At 38.2% G+C, this 20789-nt stretch overlaps 1 protein-coding gene across 1 annotated transcript in view; it reads left to right on the top strand.

The window, feature by feature from the left end:
- LOC109992762 (spondin-1) overlaps positions 1–20789 on the top strand; it is a 41530-nt gene that overhangs the window by 14103 nt on the left and 6638 nt on the right. Inside the window, exons 4-10 of the mRNA XM_065956515.1 lie at positions 682–755; positions 1005–1127; positions 1966–2114; positions 14685–14749; positions 17492–17693; positions 19186–19326; positions 19533–19608. Of these exons, the coding sequence (XP_065812587.1) occupies positions 682–755; positions 1005–1127; positions 1966–2114; positions 14685–14749; positions 17492–17693; positions 19186–19326; positions 19533–19608 (830 nt within the window). The remainder of the gene's footprint in view (positions 1–681; positions 756–1004; positions 1128–1965; positions 2115–14684; positions 14750–17491; positions 17694–19185; positions 19327–19532; positions 19609–20789) is intronic.

Below are 20789 nucleotides of genomic sequence, written 5' to 3'. Positions count from 1 at the left end.
AAAGAGCTTTTCTGTTTAAAGCTCCTGCTGACTGAAATGACTAACCTGTTCAGATCAGATCTGTTTTGTCATTTTGTTTCTTGAAGTATGATTTGTCCTCTTTCTCATTGATGGATTTTTGGCCATCATTTGGTTGTAATGTTTTTCATCCACTACTCTGTTCTGTCTTAGTGGGTTGCTTTTTCTTGTCAGTTTGTGTAATGTTAACATTTTGTCTTAGTTTCTTTATTTTCTCTTTTGAATTGTTGTCACATTTCACCATCATGTCATGTTGTGAATTGTCTTCTGTTAGGACCCCCTTGAAAACAAGATGGTACATCTCAAGGGGCTTATCCTGATAAATAAACCTAACTGAATGTCTGTTTTGAGCACCTCTGCATCCTTTTCTGTAAAGGCAGCAGAGTTGTGTGTTTGTTCACAATTTATGCTCATGTTTTTCAAACAGAGCCACCGTGCACAGGGGTCAGTTGTAATCCTGTATTGTTGATTGGTTGGGAAATGAGAACCTGGTGAGTTTGTGTTTGGATGAAGCAACAAAGAAGTTGTAGCATAAAATGTTGCAGATTATTTACTTAACTATCGCACATACTGTCATGTAAATATTATGCAGGCATGAAAACGCAATTGTGATTTAATTGCCTTTCTTTCCTTTTTTCATCACCTTTCACCCTGTCTTTTCAGGGCCAGTATTGTCCAGAAGAAAGTCATATTTTTCCAGGATGAAGGCTCTCTCACTATTCGACTGTGTGAAAAAGGTAATGAGAGCTGCCTATCATCCCTATAGGATTCATATCTCTGCATCTTTGACCTTTTAGAACATGTATGCTGAGGGACTGATGTCCAGCAGTTGGGGAGAATGGTAGGGAGCCAGGGGAAGGCAATGAGTAGACTGCATGGCATTTGGGAGAGACAGTACAGAAGTTTGTAATATGGGTAAAAGTTGACTGAATTCATGACAAGCAGTGTGTATTTCTGTGTGATGTGAATGTCCTGTCTCCCTGTAGAGCGTGTTTTTGGTGAAGCCACAGAGGCTCCAGCCGTCGAATGCTGCGCTTGTGGCACAGCCAAATACAGGCTCACCTTCTATGGCAACTGGTCAGAGCAACAACATCCAAAAGACTACCCAAGTGAGTTCAACAGACCACCATGTAGATATGCAGTGTGTCCCTGTAAAGCAGCAGCTTTACTGCCCTTAGAAGTCAAATGAAACAGTCAACTCAGTATGATACAGGGATCATTTTGAATCATGAGCCCTTTAGTCAGACAGAATCATTGTATTTAATATTTATTATCTTCCAGTATTGTGTCTACAGTGTAATCTGTTTCAGAGCAATGCAAATTAAGGAGAAATTTGAGCCAAAAAAAACTAAATATCACTTTAAATTGTTCTATAAAACCCTTAAAGGCTTTATATGTGATTTTTTACACTTAAATATAATATAAATCAAGTATATCCTCTGAAAATAACTCTGTGAGTCATGACTGTCTTCAATGGGTATAACACCCGAGTCCCACTGTCTGTGATGCTTTCAGAGTTTTCTGAGTCATATCTTCACTTTGTTTACATCGCCCGGACAGCCAGCTGACTCCTCCCCTTGCGTATAAAAGTTGTTTAATTGAGGGACTAGAGAAAAGAAGAATAACATACTGTACTCACTGCTTAACTGTGTTTCTAGATCACGCTCATTTCAGGTAAATTTACATGCAGTGTGAAGATACGAGCATAATAAAGATCGCTAGCATTAGCATGCTAACACAACAATGCAGCGTGAGTTGTTTTGGTTTCATGCTGGTGCTCAAGGGGGCGACATCTGCTGGATCAAAAAATCACATATAAAGCCTTTAAAGTCAACCGGCAACCAGAAAGATACTCATTTAATCAGCTAGTATTCATCTTATTTATCGTCCTACTTATCAGAGTTGCTATCACTCACACTAAATTGCTCTGTGTCTGTTGTCTTCAAGGACGAGCCAACCACTGGTCAGCTCTGATAGGTGCATCTCACTCCAGAAGCTACACGCTTTGGGAATATGGAGGGTATGCAAGCGAGGGTGTCCGTCAGGTAGCTGAGTTTGGTTCCCCCATCAAGATGGAAGAAGAGATTCGACAGAGGGTAGGGGTCATGATGGAACCTTCACAGGTTCCTCTTTTGCTCCATTTTTGATGAAACCACACCATTTAATTATTATTATTTTTTATGTATATGACCATCATGTGGACCAAAGCCCGAGTACTGGTCAATGAATAAATGAATGAAACCTTTATTGCCCCTAGGGGAATTTTCCTTGAACCGAGAGCATCAAAACACAATACAAACAAACATAATATAGGGCAGCAGATACAAACAAAACCATAAAAAAAACATAATTAACCTAAATCAGGATATGATTAAATGAGGGATTCCAGCAGCAAGTTAAATAAAGTGCAGCATGCCAACTTCATAATGTATAATCAGAGCTTATTAAGCAGATGAATACTGCGTGTTACAAAGGATTTCATGCCCCTTTTAGTCCTCATCCTGGGTATTCTGAATCTGCGCCCTGAAGTCAAGGGTTCATACTCCGACCAAAGGGGGTGTAATCTTGTTGGCTAAATGAAGGGCTAAATTGGTGGCTAAAAGTATTTATTTAAAATAAAAAAATTGTATTTAACTTTATTTAACCAGGTTTGTATATATAATGTATATGAAAATATAAATCTAAGATAAAAATCAATTCAGAGTCAGCAGATAGGAAAAGTAGATGCAGTTAAATATTATAGAGAACAAACCAATGTATTTTTTGTAGGCCAACCCCGAAGGAGCATCACCATGGGTTCTGTTGAGAATTCTCCTATGTGATTTTTGCATTAGATTTTCGATCATTGCAGAAAATAATCTCTGTGGCTAACACCCGTTTCTGAAGCGTAGGCGTTTTGTTCAGCAGGATAATCTTCACAGATGAACATCATTTTTATGATGTTTGAAGCGTTAATGCGGCCGACAGAAGTAAAAAGCTAACGTTCTGCTACAAGCTAACTACACCACGGTCAGAGGATTTTGACATCGCTACCATTATGCTTCAGACGATCTCTGATAAGCTAATCAGCGGTTTTGACAAGATAGCGAAACAATAGCTTACTACATTGTTTATTAAAATAATATTTGCTTCAGCCAAAGATTAAACCTACAGGAGACATCACGTCTTATTGTAACTTTAATCAGATTTTAATGTCCACGACAACCACTGTAGTCACATTTAGCCACTTGTTAGCAACTGTCTTTTTAAAGACGCGTAAAAACTTCACAGTTAGGTATTACCTAACGTAGTTTATGTGATCTAACAAAACACCAACATCTCTTCAGCTTGTGTTAACCACAGACCTTATTTCAGGCGTCTAACCACAAACCCATTCAAAATCCACATTGACTTTTAGACGTTAGGCCCCATGGTGCTAACATGCTAACTTACTTCCTGTGGCGCCCTATTAGGCATGCTCAACGACCCCTGGTATTTGTAAGGGGCTACTACAGTATACTGAGGGGTTAATGACATGCTGAGGAAATAAAAATCTGAAAACACTCCCACACACTACCTCTGTCAAAACTCTAGCTAATGAATATAAAGAACAGCTACATTTCAAATTTCCTGAACTATTTCTGTACATGCAAGGGCTCTAGGAGACTCTTTATGCAGCTATTTTATAGTTATGGTTTTTGTATTATTGGCCTTTTTATAAGCCTAGTTGGCTCATTTCCCAAATAAATATCCCTGAAAATAAAATCAAGCTCTTAGAGGGTAGAAGTGGTGACCGCAATCTATAACTAACAAGCTAACAGGCAATTTAAGGACATTCCTAAAATTATTCAAATTACCTGCAGAAATATCACATAACAAACTCCTATACTGGCCATTTTCAGGTTTGCTACTATAGGCTTATTTTATTTATTTAAATCATCCAGGTACGTTCCGTACTTCATATCATCTTCCGTTAACTTAGCTTTTTTTATTTTCATCTAAATTGTACATACATTGTTCACATATGCAGGTTAACTATCACCATGGGCATTGGGTCAGAGTGAGAGAGCCAGCCAGGAATCACCAGATGTCTTTTGATAAAGGTTTATTTCTTAAACTCCATTCAGTTCAATAAAGAGGTGTAACAAAACACACAAAAGAAAATACAGTAGTTAATTGTGGATAATTAAAGTACTCAGGTTAAACTATTACAGACAAATAAAAACTATAGTTGTAGAAAACCACCTTACCACTGCTGAACCCTGTAAGGGGCAAAAGGAGTGAGGACAAGGGAGAGCAGTCTTTGAATATGGAGTCATCAGGTGAATTCAACCAGGCAAACAAGTAGTGACAGAGTGCAAACAACAGCTAATCAATGCTGAGGAAAGGAGAAATCAGGAGGTGAACCAAAGGAAGTGAAGAAGGGACGTGGTGAAATGTAACAAAATTCTTTGCTAGTTTTAATTGTCTGAAATCCTTGGCATTCCCAGAATTAGATCTGAAATAATGTATTCCATTTATTGAACTGCTTGTGAGGAAGCTCAACTAATGACAAAGACAACAAGATACATACTCAACAAGAGTAGGAAGCCAGTGCAGTGCAGAGAAGGCAACATAGGAGAAATGTGATACATTTGCCTAATTCTGCAGAATTTTAGAAACCAGCTGAGGAGACTTTTATTTTAATCTGGATATTAAGAAATTATAAATAACAAAAAAAAGTAACAAATGTATGGACTTGTTATACTGCATGGTTATCCACCAGGATGTGCAGGATTTTTTACAATCTTATGTTTGACTAATGGCTGGCCTTAAAATTGTATTTTGTGGGATTCAAAGAACATATCTTGATGAAACAGGACTTCCTTCTGGGAGTAGCATTAGATAAATTGTGTCTAGGACCCATTGTTTAGGGACAAGCACAATATCTATATGAATAACTTTTTAGCATTTTGTCTTTAACATATGGACCAAGCAATTTGTAACATATATATGTCTCAAAAGGGCTGGTTCCATCAGGCCCACAGTATATGTGTCCTCTTTGTACCACACTCTCTCATAGTGAGCACTGCAAGTGGCCGTTTGCGAGTGGAAAACTGTGTTTTGTTAGTGTGCTGCCAGTTTGGTGTGTGCCTGTCAGTTTAGGTTAGGGTTGTTGTGTGTAGACATTGGAGGCTGACAGACAGCCCTAACCTCTCTCTTGGCTGGCTGTGTCAGTCCTTTGGGAAATACCTACCCTGACTCAACAAAACTTCAGACTGTTTAATAGCAGAATGAGATGGCTTAATTGTGTTCTGTAGACTGGAATTTGCAAAGAATAGTTTGATTGTATACTAGAAACCTAGATTGCCAAAGTGTCTTGTCTTAATAAAAGAGACTGGCCTTTTTTTCTTTTGGAAAAGTCCAACTTTTTTGTGTATCATGTTTTATGCCATTCAAGTTAAAAAATGTAGTCCTGCATATTGATTTACTTTTTACTTTTTTCAAAATTTGGGCAGCTGTGGATCAGTTATAGAGTTGGCCGACTAGAAGGTCGTACTAGTTCAGTTCAGTTCAGACCTGCAGGCACATGTCCGATGTTTCCTTAGACACTTAACCCCAGATTGCTCGTGCTGCTGCGGCAGAGGTGTGTGGTTGTGTATGAATGGATTAGTTAATACTGTATTTTAAAATCAGTAGCCTCGGCTATAGAAGAATCCAGAGAAAAACTAAAAGTAGACAAGTAGCCATTACTGCTGTGACGTCTCCCTTCAACAGCTGTGGGTTTGAATGCGAGCAGTCCTACAAAATGAACATTTTTTACTTTGACCATGACTTTCAATGTAACTTGACCTTTAACAACATTGTAAAGGAGTTCAGGAAGAACCTGAGGAGTTCTCAGCTGCTCTAACGGTCGGGACAAACTTTAGCTCTGGGGAAACAAAGAGGAAGTGCACAACACACACAGGACTAAGATATTCTTCAGAGGTGGATTGAGAGAAGACCCTGAGTGATCTATTGATTGGCATGTAGGTATGAAGTGATCCCGTATATAAAACATTCCTCTATGGCCATGCGTAATCAGGTGGATGTAATCATAACAGACCAGATGCTTTGGCAAATAAACAAAAACAAAATATGCTTAATTAATATCTATAGAAATATAATTCACAATGCATCTAGTCCAATGATTAAATGCAGCAGTTAATTAATTAAGCTAACAAGCATGTAGAATAACTTTATATTATACAACAATTCATCACATGTGACTGATGGTTGAGTTTTTCTTTATTTATTTCTCTATTATGTTATCCCAACTATGAATGCTGTTGTCATAGTAACCAGGCAGCAGCAAACACTGAGATGCCACCGCAGTAATGCCAGCTCCTGCACGATGGCAGTGCTTCCAAGCCGGCCGTATAAATTTACTCTTTAAACATACCAAATAGAAATTCATTAGCATGCTAAAAAGACGATGGTGCTCTCTTTTACCTAAATCCACTGTTTGTTCTCATTCACATGTACACACTTCACTTTCTCAAGGCTCTATGTAAAAGCAAACGAAAAGGACACACATGTCCCAATCTGTGGGGCTCTTAAGATAAAATTGGATGAACATCAAAGGCTGCTGTAAAGGTGGGACGCCGACATGGGTCAGTAATCCCTGCTGGGAATCTTAACCATCCATAGGAGCAATCCGCTGTGGTGATGGTGGACAAAGCCTAAAGATCAACCTCTCTGACTCAGTGCTTTATGTGTGCTTCAAGTCAATCGATGCAGACCGACACAGGCACAACAGCAGGGGAAAACTCTTAGTGTTATAATATCTCAGACGACACTGTTCTGAAAGTCACAATGATTGTGACCAAATTTGGATGTTTCATTAGCATCAAGTCTGTTGTTGAATTTGACCCATCTTTCTCAAATCATTCTTTCTTTCTTCTCTTAATAAAGAAACTGTAATATGTGCCCTCTAGGCAAACTTCAATACCTGCTTAAAAATGTAATCTGTTAATGCCCCAGAAGCAGTTCTACTGCATTTTGATGGATTGCATTCTTTATTCAAGGAGGCAGAATATTTTCCAAAAGTAAATATATATAATATAATGTAATAATTCAGTTTTATTAGATTACATTTAATTGAAATGCATGTTACATAATTTGTAATAACAATTAGTTTCATCACGGTAAACAAATAATATATGGTAAATGGACTTGAGCTTCTATAGTGCTTTTCTAGTCTTCCGACTACTCAAAGCGCTTTTACACCGCAGGTCACACCCACCCATTCACACCCTTTCACACACTGATGGTAGTGATGATCGCTATGTAGTATCATCAGAAGTAACTAATGCCATTCATACACCACTGAAGCAGTGGGAGCAATTCAGGGTTAAGTGTCTTGCCCAAGGACACATCGGACATGTTGCTCAGCTGGGGATTGAACCCTCGACCTTCTGGTTGAGAGGCGACAACTCTACCAACTGAGTCACAGCCGCCCACACACACACACACACACACATATATATATATATATATATATATATATGTATGTATGTATGTATGTATACAAGAAGTATAAAGCAACCATCACAAACATTGTTGATCCGTATCAGTTCCATAATTAGCTAGCAACACAAACTTTACTTTTTTCACTGAATCTATTCAACACGTTTAAAACTGAAGGCCTGCGGGCCACATTGGCCAGTGGTACCTATCCTACCAACACTACTGATTAAAATGTATCTAAAAATATGTGTGACTTTAAGGAATGGTAACATAAATTCCTGTAACCTTTCTTTTCTACAACTATTCTCTTAAATGTTAAATGATAACTGGTGTGCAAAAACATGAAGGCTATTTAAATGTAAATAAGGGGCTCACAGTACATGAAATAGCATCGAAATTGAGGTTGATTGTTCAAAAATCAGAATATCAATTTAGAACTGCTCGGTAATTTTGTTGAAGTTGTGTGGAAAGAGCACCTGTAAATATCGAAAGTGAGCTGATAGAACACCAATGTAATGGCACACTCAAGTCAAAGTACAAGTTCCTGGGCACTGAACCATTTCCACACTTTATCCCCAAACGATGCCCTAACTCTGCCTAAAAAAGTGTTGCGATGTGATGTAAGTTTGGAAGCACATACCTGTGTGAGCAACTTTTCTGTGAAAAAGATGAACAAAACTCATACTAAGGTCGCCTCACTAATGCACAACTTATGTAATCACAAAGTAGACTACTTCAGTACTGCACATTTTCACCAGGTATATCACATTAAAATGATCTTATTTTGCTTTATTGAGTTGAAAATGAAAAACAAATATTAATGTCTGACTCTTATCGATTGCCTGTTATAAAACCTTTTTCATTGGAAGTGAAAAACTGCTGATAGAGATTGTACTGACATGTCTGTTAAATTTGATCATTCATTTTTCTTGGTTTGTTCTGACATGTTTTGGGGTCAGTTATGTTCATATTTCTGATTAAATGTGTGATTAATGTTTACCCTGTTGGCCCCTTTGAGTTAGGCACAGTTTCAAATGTGCTAACCCTGTGTGCTATGTAAATTATACTATGTTATCCTATACAACTAAACCTACTGATGATGGACATGGAGGCACATCCTCAGTTATGGAGTATTATCTCCAGCCCAACTGCAGCTCTTTTGCTTTTCTCTAGCAGTTCCCTGAGTAGAAAATAGGAAGTACCTTGGCGCTGCAGTTTTTCCAGATGATTTTCAAATATGCAGAACAGGCTGTGACATGCAGGAGATGGGTGGTAAAAATAATCCTGGACTCCTCTCGCTGCTAATAAGGCTTGCATGCAACGTTTCATGCCTGAATAATACAAACAAGTCAGAGGCACAATATTAAGCAAAGATGAAACATTTTACCTTGAAATACATCCCACTCTGGCTGGCTTTGATGCTGCAGTTGAAGCAGCATGGGGTAAAGTTGGGACACCAACCAGCAGAGACAGTTAGCTTGTTGAAAAACTCAACAAGCAGTCGTGCTGTGAAACACACAAGGTCATGGCTGCAGATATTCTTCTAAAATCCCATTTGAATTTGTATGCTTTATCATTTTTAACATTTTAATATATTCGATTTTTTTAATGGTAAAGTTTAGCAGGCAACTATTTACCCTATACAATAGCTACGGCAAACCTTGCGCCCATACTGCATGTCATTTTCGATATCATGATGCTTTGACACAGAATAACGTTCACTTGGATGTGTGCATTGCCCATAGTACTTTTAATATGGCCCAAAGTGCGTTTTTACCCTGACGCCCCATTTCCATTTCCCTCTCTGTCGCTCACGTCGACGGAAGAGAAACAAGGATGGCGGAGCTCTACAAGGCACTGACACTCACTTTTCTCACTCAGCACAGATGGTTGGCTTGTTGTAGAAAGTGGAGATAACTATGTATTAATAATATCTACATCCGTGATTGAAATGTTGTGCTTTGACAGCGGAGTTTTTTTATTTTATTTACAAAGACCGAACATAACCACCATGTAAAGCGTCCTTGGGTCCCTTGAAAGGCGATATATAAATTAAATCTATTATTATTTGTTGTTTTTATTAAAATGAATACACCATGAGCACAACACTAGGACAAAGTGCCTTTAAGAGGCAGAAACTGCTTGTGTTTCTGTGTTCCAGGTCAACTTTGCTGACTCATTTTAATCAGATACAGCCCGATCACTACATGATTTCTCCATAATGAAGCCTGTCAAAGTTGTGTACCTGCATGCTTTTGATCGTGCATGAAGTGACCTCTTTGAAGTGTGCCAGAGCCGAGGAAGTGTAGATCAGAGCGCTCACACTAGTCAAATGAACTGGACTTTAGGGGTGAAGCGTGCTTAGGCATGGTACAGATTGACCAGTGTGAGTGAGCCTTCAGTCTTCAGTCTGATAACTAAAGGCTCTACCTATCATAGCACATTTAGAGAATGTAGGTACCATGAACGGTCTAGAGGGGTAATATTACGCTCTAGATGGTAAGATGGTGCTTGACCATTAAGAACCTACAATAAGGCACCTAGTTTCATGGAGTCTGGTTCTGTTGGAACAGTTGTGTTAGGACCTTGTCTTACCACACGTTTAAGTCTTAAGAGACAGTCTGGTTTAAGTCAGTTAAACCAGTATTGCTGTAAGTCTTAACCACAGCAAAGTGTGAAGGTGAATAACATGCTTTGTCGCTTTGTGCCTGAAGTTTTGCCTGTGGCCTAATTTGGCCTCTGTGTTTGAGGTGGTGAAGTTTGCCAACAGGTGTCCTACAGTTAAGTTTTCAGTTTGTAAGCCATATCCATTCCTCTGAAGAAGCACAGCATTAAACCCAATGAAGTATGTACATGTGCATAAGGCCCTGATCACACCGCCAGCAAAACCATTATTTTCAGATGGTATAGAGCGCCTGGCGTGCACTCTTTTCTTGTGCCGCGCGTCGTGTTTTTCTAGTGGTTTTTAGACGTGCTTTAAAGTTTAAATATTCTCAACTTCTCAGCGCAAGGCACAGAGTCGCACCGCTCGTCAATGTTACAGGTGGCACAGGCAGCCAATCAAATCAGTCAAGAGGCAGGCCTTACTACTTTACCGCTTTCTCTCCCACGAAGAAGAAGAATGAGTAGCGTGTAGACTCTCTAAAGAGATGGTGGTCTTCACCATACTGTTTCCTTTTGTTCAGTATGTCATGAACCCAAAATCTCTGCTTAGATTTTGTTTCCCCCTCCTCATCCAATAGGACAGCTACGGCAAGAGCTCAGAGTCTGTTTAAATCCTCTGTTACCAAATAACATTTAATCGCCCAGTTGGGCACGCAGCCCGGCTCCAGGCGCACCATGCTGTTTTGCCCGACACACTTTTGAGGCATTTTATGAGCGGCCGCGTCTCAGTGTGATCTAAGACACCAGGATTCTAAAAAGAGAATCGGCTATACAGTATGTGTCGGGCTGATCCTCATAAAGACAACTTACTGTTCCACCATTCAACTTTATTGGAAGCTCTATACCGCATATCCTAACTATAGATATACAAGTTTGCAACATCTCAAGGATTTTGGGCTAATTCCACAAGGATTCATTTTTACATTTCTGCAAAAGCAAGCCTAGCTTTGCTGCTTAGGATAGTGATGCATTAAAGGATGTTTGAAGAAGAGCTTTGGATTAAAAATCTTGATCAGCAGTTATTTGTTAACAGAGTTCTGTGTTTCAGCAGAGCTTCCATAGTTGGCCATGACAGGTGAATGCCAAAGTCAAACATGTAAAACTGTTGTAAAAACAGTAAGTAAAAATGGATATCGTGAATAGATTGTGATGTAACAGCCTGGCGTGTTTAGTTGTACAGGGTTTTATCATCTCTTTCTTGTTTATGGGACTTTAAGCTTGCAATTACACCATTCAATAAGTTATCCTGGTAAGCATGTGGCCTAAATACCTACTGGACAAGACCTGACCTGCAAGCTTGCTGAAATATGTGTAATCATGCTGATTTTGAAAGACTTCAGGTGCAGATGTGTTCACGGCTCAGCACACAAAGCACATCTTTGCATAGTAGCAGAGACCATACTTTTTGTTTGTTTTATTTGGCCTGTACTCTTTTATTTCATGTTGTCACTCCTTCTTCTGCTTTCATCAAGCAAAATAATTGATATACATGTTCTTATTTTTGATTAAAGTAATGTATTCAAACTCAACATCAAATGAAATTAAAGCATTCTACTTGTTGATCTCACTATGGAAAAATGAGTCAGAAATGATATATTACCTAAAATACAACTCAACAGCTCAGTCTAAGATTCTGGTGTGTATTAGGTTCCTGCTAAAGAATCCTTCTTTCTAACTGAACAGGCCCAGATCTTTTTTCTGTCATTTTCAAACTTATTTCCGACTTCAAACAACACTGGCTCAACTGATACTTGTTGAGGTAACAACGATTTTTAGGAGTATTTTGAGGGTTTCTTCCCCACTTTTAGAAGATCCGGTCCGGTAACTGTGTTACATCTGTATAGGAAAGGAGCCGTCTTCTAATATTCTTAACTACAAATGACTCAGATGTTCTGTAAATGGATACAACATATTCAATCCTAGTCTTTACCAAAGCAATGATAGTAATCTTTTCTCATGTCAGTAAAAAGACAGATGAGTAAGGTTGAACTTAGAGAGTATAATGTCATCAGCGTTTATACTGAAGGAACAAAATAACATGGTGAGTTGTCTTACTAGAATTATCAAGTGCAACCAAGTTTCTAAGTGTCATGCTTCCTCAACTCTGTAAATACAAAATATATACGTGCGCTACCTAATTATTCTTCCCTGTATATTCTACACGTATCAGAAAGCCCATGTGGAATGGCTGTCTTAAAAGTGATTTGTATAAACTTCAAAAGTGTCACACAGCTGCATGATGAATGCAAGTGCCTCCATACTTATTTTCTCATCCAAAATGTAAAAGTGTACCTTAGATGGCTTGCTTCAGGGTTCACTCTTTCAGACGTCTTAATGGAATTCTCAGTGGAGTTCCTCCTTTTTTATGCACGCATCACTCAGCAGTTGCTTTGTGAACTGCCTGTCATGGCTAACTGTTGTGTTAAGCCATTTGACATTCTTTGTGTCCTAAAGTACCTTAAAAACTTGAACAGCTTTCAGCACAGCAGGGAACGGTCAATACCTTTTTCCTTCCTTTGACAACAGCGAGACAAAGGAGGCTGGAGTGAAAAGGTTAAATAACACAGCTGTAGATGTAGCTGTACATGTGCCCTAGTTCATATCCTTTCTTAACTGGGGACTGTTTTGATTACAAAATGTACTGCGAAAGGTTTGAAATGCGAAAGAGTCTCCAAGTTTCCTTCTCTTGTAACTGAAGAGGTTGGTCATGGTAGAATCTCATATTGGTCTAAGACAGCTTGCACAACCTTCCTCACACATGTCATTGAAGTTATTTTGCACAAAGTTCTGCAACTTAAATCTCAGAAGTCTGTTTCCCACCTGTAAGTAAATAAACAAAATACAAGGAACAAGAGCACTGCAAGATCTCCCATCTGATCCAGATTAAAAGCAAAGGAGGTAATCATAGCCATCCCCCTGGCTATGAATCAAAATGAACACTCTACAAACTCAGCTGGTACGAGTTAAAGTATTCTATCTGGATATTCTCTGTGGCTGGATGGTCTGAGTATCTACCCAAATTTGTTAAGTTAGAGCGAGCCCCACATACTACTCAACATGTTTATGTCTCTGCTGGTAAACACTAAGAAAAGGGAAATAACACAGGGAATGAAAACCAGAAAGAAAAGAGGCCAAACTTACTATTTTCACAGCTGTATTTCCACTGATTTGAAAAATTATCTTAGATTAGACCACAGTTTGATGAGAAAATCTTTTATACTGATAAATTCACTGTGATGTGTTTGAAATCTTCAATGAATCCAGTGAATCCATTCTCTATAAAGCAAATAGACTGTCAGAAGTTTGCAGTGTTCCTTGCTTCATAATCACATGTCTACATGACTAGATTTCTGAGATGGAGTCTCTGGCCATTCCAGACATTTTGTAGTTTTCTCCTTGCAAGCTGACCTTACTCTGATAAAAGACAAAAAGGTGATAAAAGGTCTGAGTCTTGCAAAACTGAAGATACTAAGCACAGTATGCAGAGTAAGCAGCAACATTTCACTAAACTGAGTCATAACTTAATTGGGCCTTCAGCCCGCTCATTGAGGGCTACCTGTACCCAATATAAACGTTAGAATTAAAACGTATTGGGATCAGTAAATCTTTACATTGCTGGGAAATGTGGTTGCACCTGATGATAGTTTTCTCTACCATCAAATCTAAAGGCAATATTTAACTAAAATTGGTCATCACATTTTTAATCTTCCAACACCAACAAAACCAAAAATATTCCTACACACATCATCTAATTTGCATTAAGCGCTAATTTGCAATGGAGTGTTATTTGTAACCATGTTGCTCTGTTACAAAGAACTGCTGTGCTCAGGTTCAGCTTCACTGAGCAGAAACCACAGCTGTCGGTTCTTATGAAGCGTAAGAACACAGTCACTATTTACGTTTTTTGAATTAAACTACTAATCCTTCATGCACTTTTTATAGTTGTGGTAAGGTTTGGATTTTAATCATTTGGAATTGAGGGGCTAAATTAATAAGAAAAGGATAGGAATATAGGGACATAAGGGTAACAAAAAAGGAGCCATGAGGGGTAAAAGGAAAAGAAAGGAATCTGTCATTAAGGAAAGCCAAAGCTGTAATATCTTTAAACATGTAAGAAAGAATTGCCAATAGTCTGTTTTTGGGGCCTCTAAATAATTCAATGTTTCTGTTTTTTGTCTATGGGCTAACACAGACCTGAACATTACTTAAACTTTCTTTTGCCATAATCTATTGTTTTATGGCCACAGCAAAGCTAGTGCATGTACTATTTGCACTCTTTGCTGTGTTTCATTGTTATTCTTATGTAAAATCAGGACACTTTTCTGTGTGTTTCTGTGACAAATAAATTATCTTAATGGGATCAAGACATCTGAAAATAAAGATGTCTGGACTTGACGTCAGTGTCCTTGGGAGTATGGCAGTATTGTCAAGTTTAAAATCTGGCATTTACCTATTTACCTTTCCTTATTCCTTATTTCACTGACATCCACTTCTGTGACACGATGCTATCTTTCCCCTCTCTCTCTCTCTCTCAGGCAAATGATGTACTGACTGTCATTAAAACGAAGGCTCAGTGGCCAGCATGGCAACCCCTCAACCTGTAAGTATCACTCGTCAACTGTTTCACTAAAGGGGAAAGGCTTCTGGTGAAACATCTGACTGGAAATTAAACGGATAAACTTATGAAACTATGATTTTAAAATTATAAGTAGTTTTAACTGGTTATAGCAGGGTTAGGGTTCTCTTTTTTTTTCAAGATTTATTTTTGGGCTTTTTGTGCCTTTAATGGATAGATAGGACAGTGGATAGAGTTGGAAATCAGGGAGAGAGAGAGTGGGGAACGACATGCGGGAAAGAGGCCACAGGTGGGATGTGAACCCGGGCCGCCCGTCTGAGACGACAGCCTCCATACATGGGGCGTGCACCAACCACTGCGCCACCAGCGCCCCAGGGTTCTCTTTTGATACTGATCATTCTGTATGACCTACAAAAGGGGAGATTACTGTCAGCTAGGAGACCACTACATTTGTTGTTATTTATTAATTTGTTGTTAATGGTCAAGTACCCACTACATGGTAAATGTACTTGAGTTTATCAAATCGCTACTTGACTACTCAAAGTGCTTTTACACTGCAGGTCACACCTACACATTCACACACTGATTGTAGAGATCATTATGTAGTATCATGCATCAGAAGTAACTGATCCCATTCATACACCACCACCAAATTACCCTCGACCTTCCGGTTGAGAGGCGACAACTCTACCAACTGAGCCACAGCCACCCACAATTCATATCCATTCAACTCCAACTTGGTGACCCCAAGTTGCTACCGCTGCCTCATTAAATGTGAAGGAATGGGATTTGTTACTTCTGATAGCAACATCAACCATCAGTGTGTGAATGGATATGAATTGTGGGCGGCTGTGGCTCAGTTGGTAGAGTTGTCGCCTCTCAAGTGTCTTGCACAAGGACACATCGGACATGTGGCTGCAGGAGCTGGAGATCACACCTCGACCCGACTCTCCGTTTGAGAGATGACCAACTCTACCAACTGAGCCGAAGCCGCCCACAACACATCAACATTTACACCTGTACAAATACACCTGTATTATTGTTACTGAAGCACCCTGTGGGTCAAATGGTATAAAATCTTTAAACACCTAATACACACTCTTACCACTACAGGAAAACATTTCCAGTGAAATCAGATACCCCGTTATTCTCAGGAATCTAACCACCTACCTAGAGATGAACTGAGTAGCGGTTTTACCCACTGAGCTACAGAGAAGGCAACTACATCACAGTTATTTTTATAGCTTCACTTTCTGGGTTAAACCTAACATGTTGGTGCACCAACTTACTGACTGGTGACCGAAAAGGTTTTCTGTCTTTCAGGCCATGATCAGTAACAAACTGTTCTTATATACATCAGATTCTATTGATCTCAGATACACACCAGGAGAGAGTTTCATGCCATGCAGACAGCGACACACTGACTCGACAGCCATACACAAGTTTGCTCTCTCCCTCCCGCTTCAGTTCTCTGATGCAGACACACACAATGTGTGGAAAATCAGTCTTACTACTCCCCTTATGCACTCTTTCTGTTTTGACCTGTCCTGTTAAATGTAAATTGTGTTGTTGTGTAAGAAGTGTCGCTGATGTTTTAAGGTGATTTAATGAAACAAACTGATGAACTGAGTTACCAGACACACAGTAATGAAGACACAGACGCGGGGCAGTCTTACTGTGTGTGGGTGTGAGCAGAGCACTATGTCAGTTTATCTTACCTGGTGCAATTTGGAATATTTTTGTTCAAAGTTAATTAAGAGTCATTGTGTTATTATGAATGCAAAAATTGAATTTTCATCAGATGAAGGTTACAAAAAATAGTTATTTTAAGATGAAAAAAGGAATCGGCCAATATCGAAAGGTCTACTAAAGTTAACACTATCTAAGGAACCTGTTTTTTGGCTGGACTGCAGCAAAGCTAGGCACAAACTGTGTAAACCCTATTGTAGAGTTTCAAATTCAATAGAACTTGAACTTGAACTTAAACTCTGTATACTATGAGAATAGGCAAGCCCTCTCTCGTTGGCACATCTCCCCCTAACACTCCGCTAACACTGAGGACTTTTACAACATAATCTTACCTTCACCTTATGTAAAGTTTACAGAGAATGAATTATAGCATCCTGAAAATGTCCTAATAACTTTTTTTTTTTTTTTGCTGTTGGCCTCATAACAAAATGTCCAAAGTAAATGCGTGCTGTATTGCCATAAGGTTCGTGGATGATCTGAACTCGATGCTAATACAAACAATGGAATGATCAGAAATAACTGTATTTTCATATGAATACAAATCCACAGTAAGTAATCCTGTTATCTACCAAAAAGTAATATATATGAATGAACGTATGGTGCACGTTTCATAAAAAGGAGAAAGCTTTACCCTTGGGATTGGAAAAAGGGATCTTACATTGCAAACTCAGTCATTTACGCTTTAATTGCCAGAGCAGATTTTGAGGTCGCAGCAATTGTTTTGCAAGTGCAAGGGAAATTAGAAAAAAAAAGTTGTTTAAAGAAATCTATATTTCACTTTATTGCCACTATGGATTTTTTTGCGATTCATTGCTATTCATTTTTATATTTGGAAAGACATAATATATAAAGGAAAATCTTAAACATGCTGTAAATTACTTTGTTGAGATTGGACCCACTAAACATGCATTACAAATCACTACATACAAATAGCCGATCATTTTAGATTATGATGGGATTTGTCATCTTATAAAATGTCTACATGGATTTGTTCCATTATTCTTTTTCTTTTTTTAGGAGAGCAGCTCCATCAGCAGAGTTTTCGGTGGACAAGACCCGTCATCTGATGTCGTTCCTCACCATGCTCGGGCCAAGCCCAGACTGGAATGTGGGGCTGTCAGGAGAGGACCTCTGTACCAAAGAGTGTGGCTGGGTCCAGAGGCTTGTGACAGACCTCATTCCCTGGGATGCAGGCACTGATAGCGGTGTCACATATGAGGTAATGTATCTGAAGTTTGATATTCTATGGTAGCACAGTCTTAAATAGAACTGGTTTTATAAAAAGACACATTTCTACTCCATCATATTGAACACTCTACAAAGGGCTGTGGCAGAGCTTTGAGACCATCAAATAAACAAAATCAACCAATGAAATCAATCCTTTATATAAATTAAGTTAATCAAATCAATCCAACAAATTACATCAATATACTGAATCTATAAAATCCATCAATAAAATCAATCAGTGAAATCCGTCAAATTAAGCAAAGAAATCATTGAAATATATTCGATAAATCTTTTTGATAAAAAACAATGTATCTAGGGATGAAATCCAGCTCTATCAAGTTATATCAATAACTGAAATCAAAGAATGAAAATAATGCTATGAAGAAATCACTTAATTCAATCAAACCAGACAGTGAATTCAATCAAATCAAACTAATAACTGAAATAAATGGAATCAAAGAAATGAGTCAACACAATCAATCAATGAAAACAAAATCGATGAATTCATTCAATCAAATCAAGTACTGATATTAGGCAAAGCAGTAAATCCAATAATAATAGATTTGATTTATATAGAGCCTTTCAAAGAGACCCAATGACGCCTACTTCAATCAATCATTCAAACAAATCTGTCAATGAAATGTATTAAATGAATCATATCAATGAATAAAATCAATAAGTCAATCAAATCAATCACCAAATATATCAAATCAGTCAGTGAAATAAGTCAAACATTTCTATTATGAAATCAGTTAAATTCAATCTCTAATATCTCTAATCCATATATCTCTATATCTCTAATCCATATATATATTTTAGGGCTGGGCACGTTAACGCGTTATTTTCGCGTTAACTCATTAATTAATTATCTCCGACAATTATTTTATCTCGCATTAACACAGTTTTTATTATTTATTTTCTTATTGTAAAAGTCTGTTGCTATAATGCAATAAGCTTTAGTTTTGTATTTATTTGCTTTGATTACATTGTTTAAGTTGAGAAGTACATTTACAATAAAAGTGCGCTATACACTACTTTTGAATTCATTATTGGATTTTATGTAAAACAATGTGATTAATCGTGATTAATCACAGGAACCCATGCGATTAACGCGATTAAAACGTTTAATCGTTGCCCAGCCCTAATATCGCTATATCTCTAATCCATATATATATATCTAATCCATATATATATCTATATCTCTAATCCATATATCTCTATATATCTAAACCATATATGTATGTATAAATGTTTTATGTCTGATGTCTAATCTTTAATGTCATCCTATATCCAGCACAGTGGGGGAACTATACAAACACCGTTCTGACTGCTCCAGATAAAAATAGTCAAGCTGAAACATAATAATCAGTCTTTAATTAAATCATGTTTTAAAGTCTGATTAAAATGTTATGTACATACAATAAAAAAAAAACAACAACAAGGTACCTAACTTGTTTACAAATCCTACTTTGTTTTCCCCGAAGTCACCAAACAGGCCAACCATTCCTCAGGAGAAGATCCGCCCCTTAACCAGTTTGGACCACCTTCAGAGCCCGTTCTACGACCCTGAGGGAGGGGCTATTGCCTCTATAGCAAGGGTGGTGTTGGAACGCATTGCTAGAAAGGTAAAATATAATACACTGTCTGTGTGTGTGTGTGTGTGTGTGTGTGTGTGTGTGTGTGTGTGTGTGTGTGTGTGTGTGTGTGTGTGTGTGTGTGTGTGTGTGTGTGTGTGTGTGTGTGTGTGTGTGTGTGTGTGTGTGTGTGTGTGTGTGTGTGTGTGTGTGTGTGTTTCTCTTGTAACTGACCCCTGTTTACCTTATGTATGCAGGGAGAGCAGTGTAATATGGTACCAGACACAGTCGATGACATAGTTGCTGATACTGGACAGGAGGAGAATGAAGAAGGTAAACAAACACAGACACTCTCTATGTTGTTTATGAACCCTTTTCACCAAGAAGACTTTTGATGATTTAAGGCGTGTTGGAGTTCTCAAATTATTTTGTCATGTCCTTGAAACTTACCTGCTTATGCCTTTCACTCCATGTTTGCCAAACATTCACTTTAACTATCTATTACAGCCCCAGTCTCATACAAGTATCACTGCTCTGATTCACTAATCAAAGCATTTCATTTTCAAGTATTTCCACCTTGTGCCATGTAGACCCTTTTAGGGCCTAAGTCAATGTACTTACATTTGAAGGATCTATAAGGCTGCTGTGAAGATCTTTTTTTTTGGACAAAGCTCTGTAAACTGGGTATCTGTCCAGATCATTCTAGAGAGTTAATGCATGTGGCTAGAGGGAAATATGGGACCCTTTGAAACCATTCTTCATTCAAGCTTTCCCCTTGGTCCAACAGGAGCTTTCTTTTTTACTTACACATCAACACAACTCTCGTTTTACATTCCCCTTTATGTCTCCAGCTACTTTCTTTCCCTGTTTTCTCTGTCATCACCAGTTTGTATTCCCCTAGTGCCTGACAATATACATGATCTTTTATAACCACGTATTTGTCTGCCCCCTTTGACCCCAGGAATAGCAAAGTAATTGAAGCCAGTGCATCTTTTAAGGCTTGTAGCTCTTGGTTATGTACGTGTGGCTCCTTGCCATGAGTCCAAAAACAAACTAACAAACACACAATCTTGCAGTAGGATATGCCAATCTATTTAATGATTCAACACAATAAAGAATAATAAATAAAAGAAAAGGCTTGTTTCTTGCCTCGGTATGCAACGTTTGCCACAGTGTGCCACGGTCAAAAACCATCGACCTCAGTGCTAATCAGCATCCTGCCAACAAAGTTTGGCTCCCTGGGTTCACGGTGCCACCCAGTGGTCAGCACAATATACAAAAACAAACACCCTTAAAAAGTCACTCTGTATATATACATCATCAGTGTATAATTTTTTCATTTTATAATGCAACGTTGTATAGTAATATACTGTATGTCCCTCATCATCTTATTAGTTACTGTGATTAAGTGAAATGAAAGACTAAAGGAATATGGCAGAAGTACATGTATCTGGTAACAGTGATCATTTTATGAATTATATATATTATTTTGGTTTATCCTCCCTAATCTTAAT

This window comes from Labrus bergylta, chromosome 7 (genome assembly GCF_963930695.1).
Source record: "Labrus bergylta chromosome 7, fLabBer1.1, whole genome shotgun sequence".
NCBI lineage: Eukaryota > Metazoa > Chordata > Actinopteri > Labriformes > Labridae > Labrus > Labrus bergylta.
The sequence above is the reverse complement of the archived record's forward strand: the minus strand, read 5'-3'. Positions and strand labels throughout refer to the sequence as shown.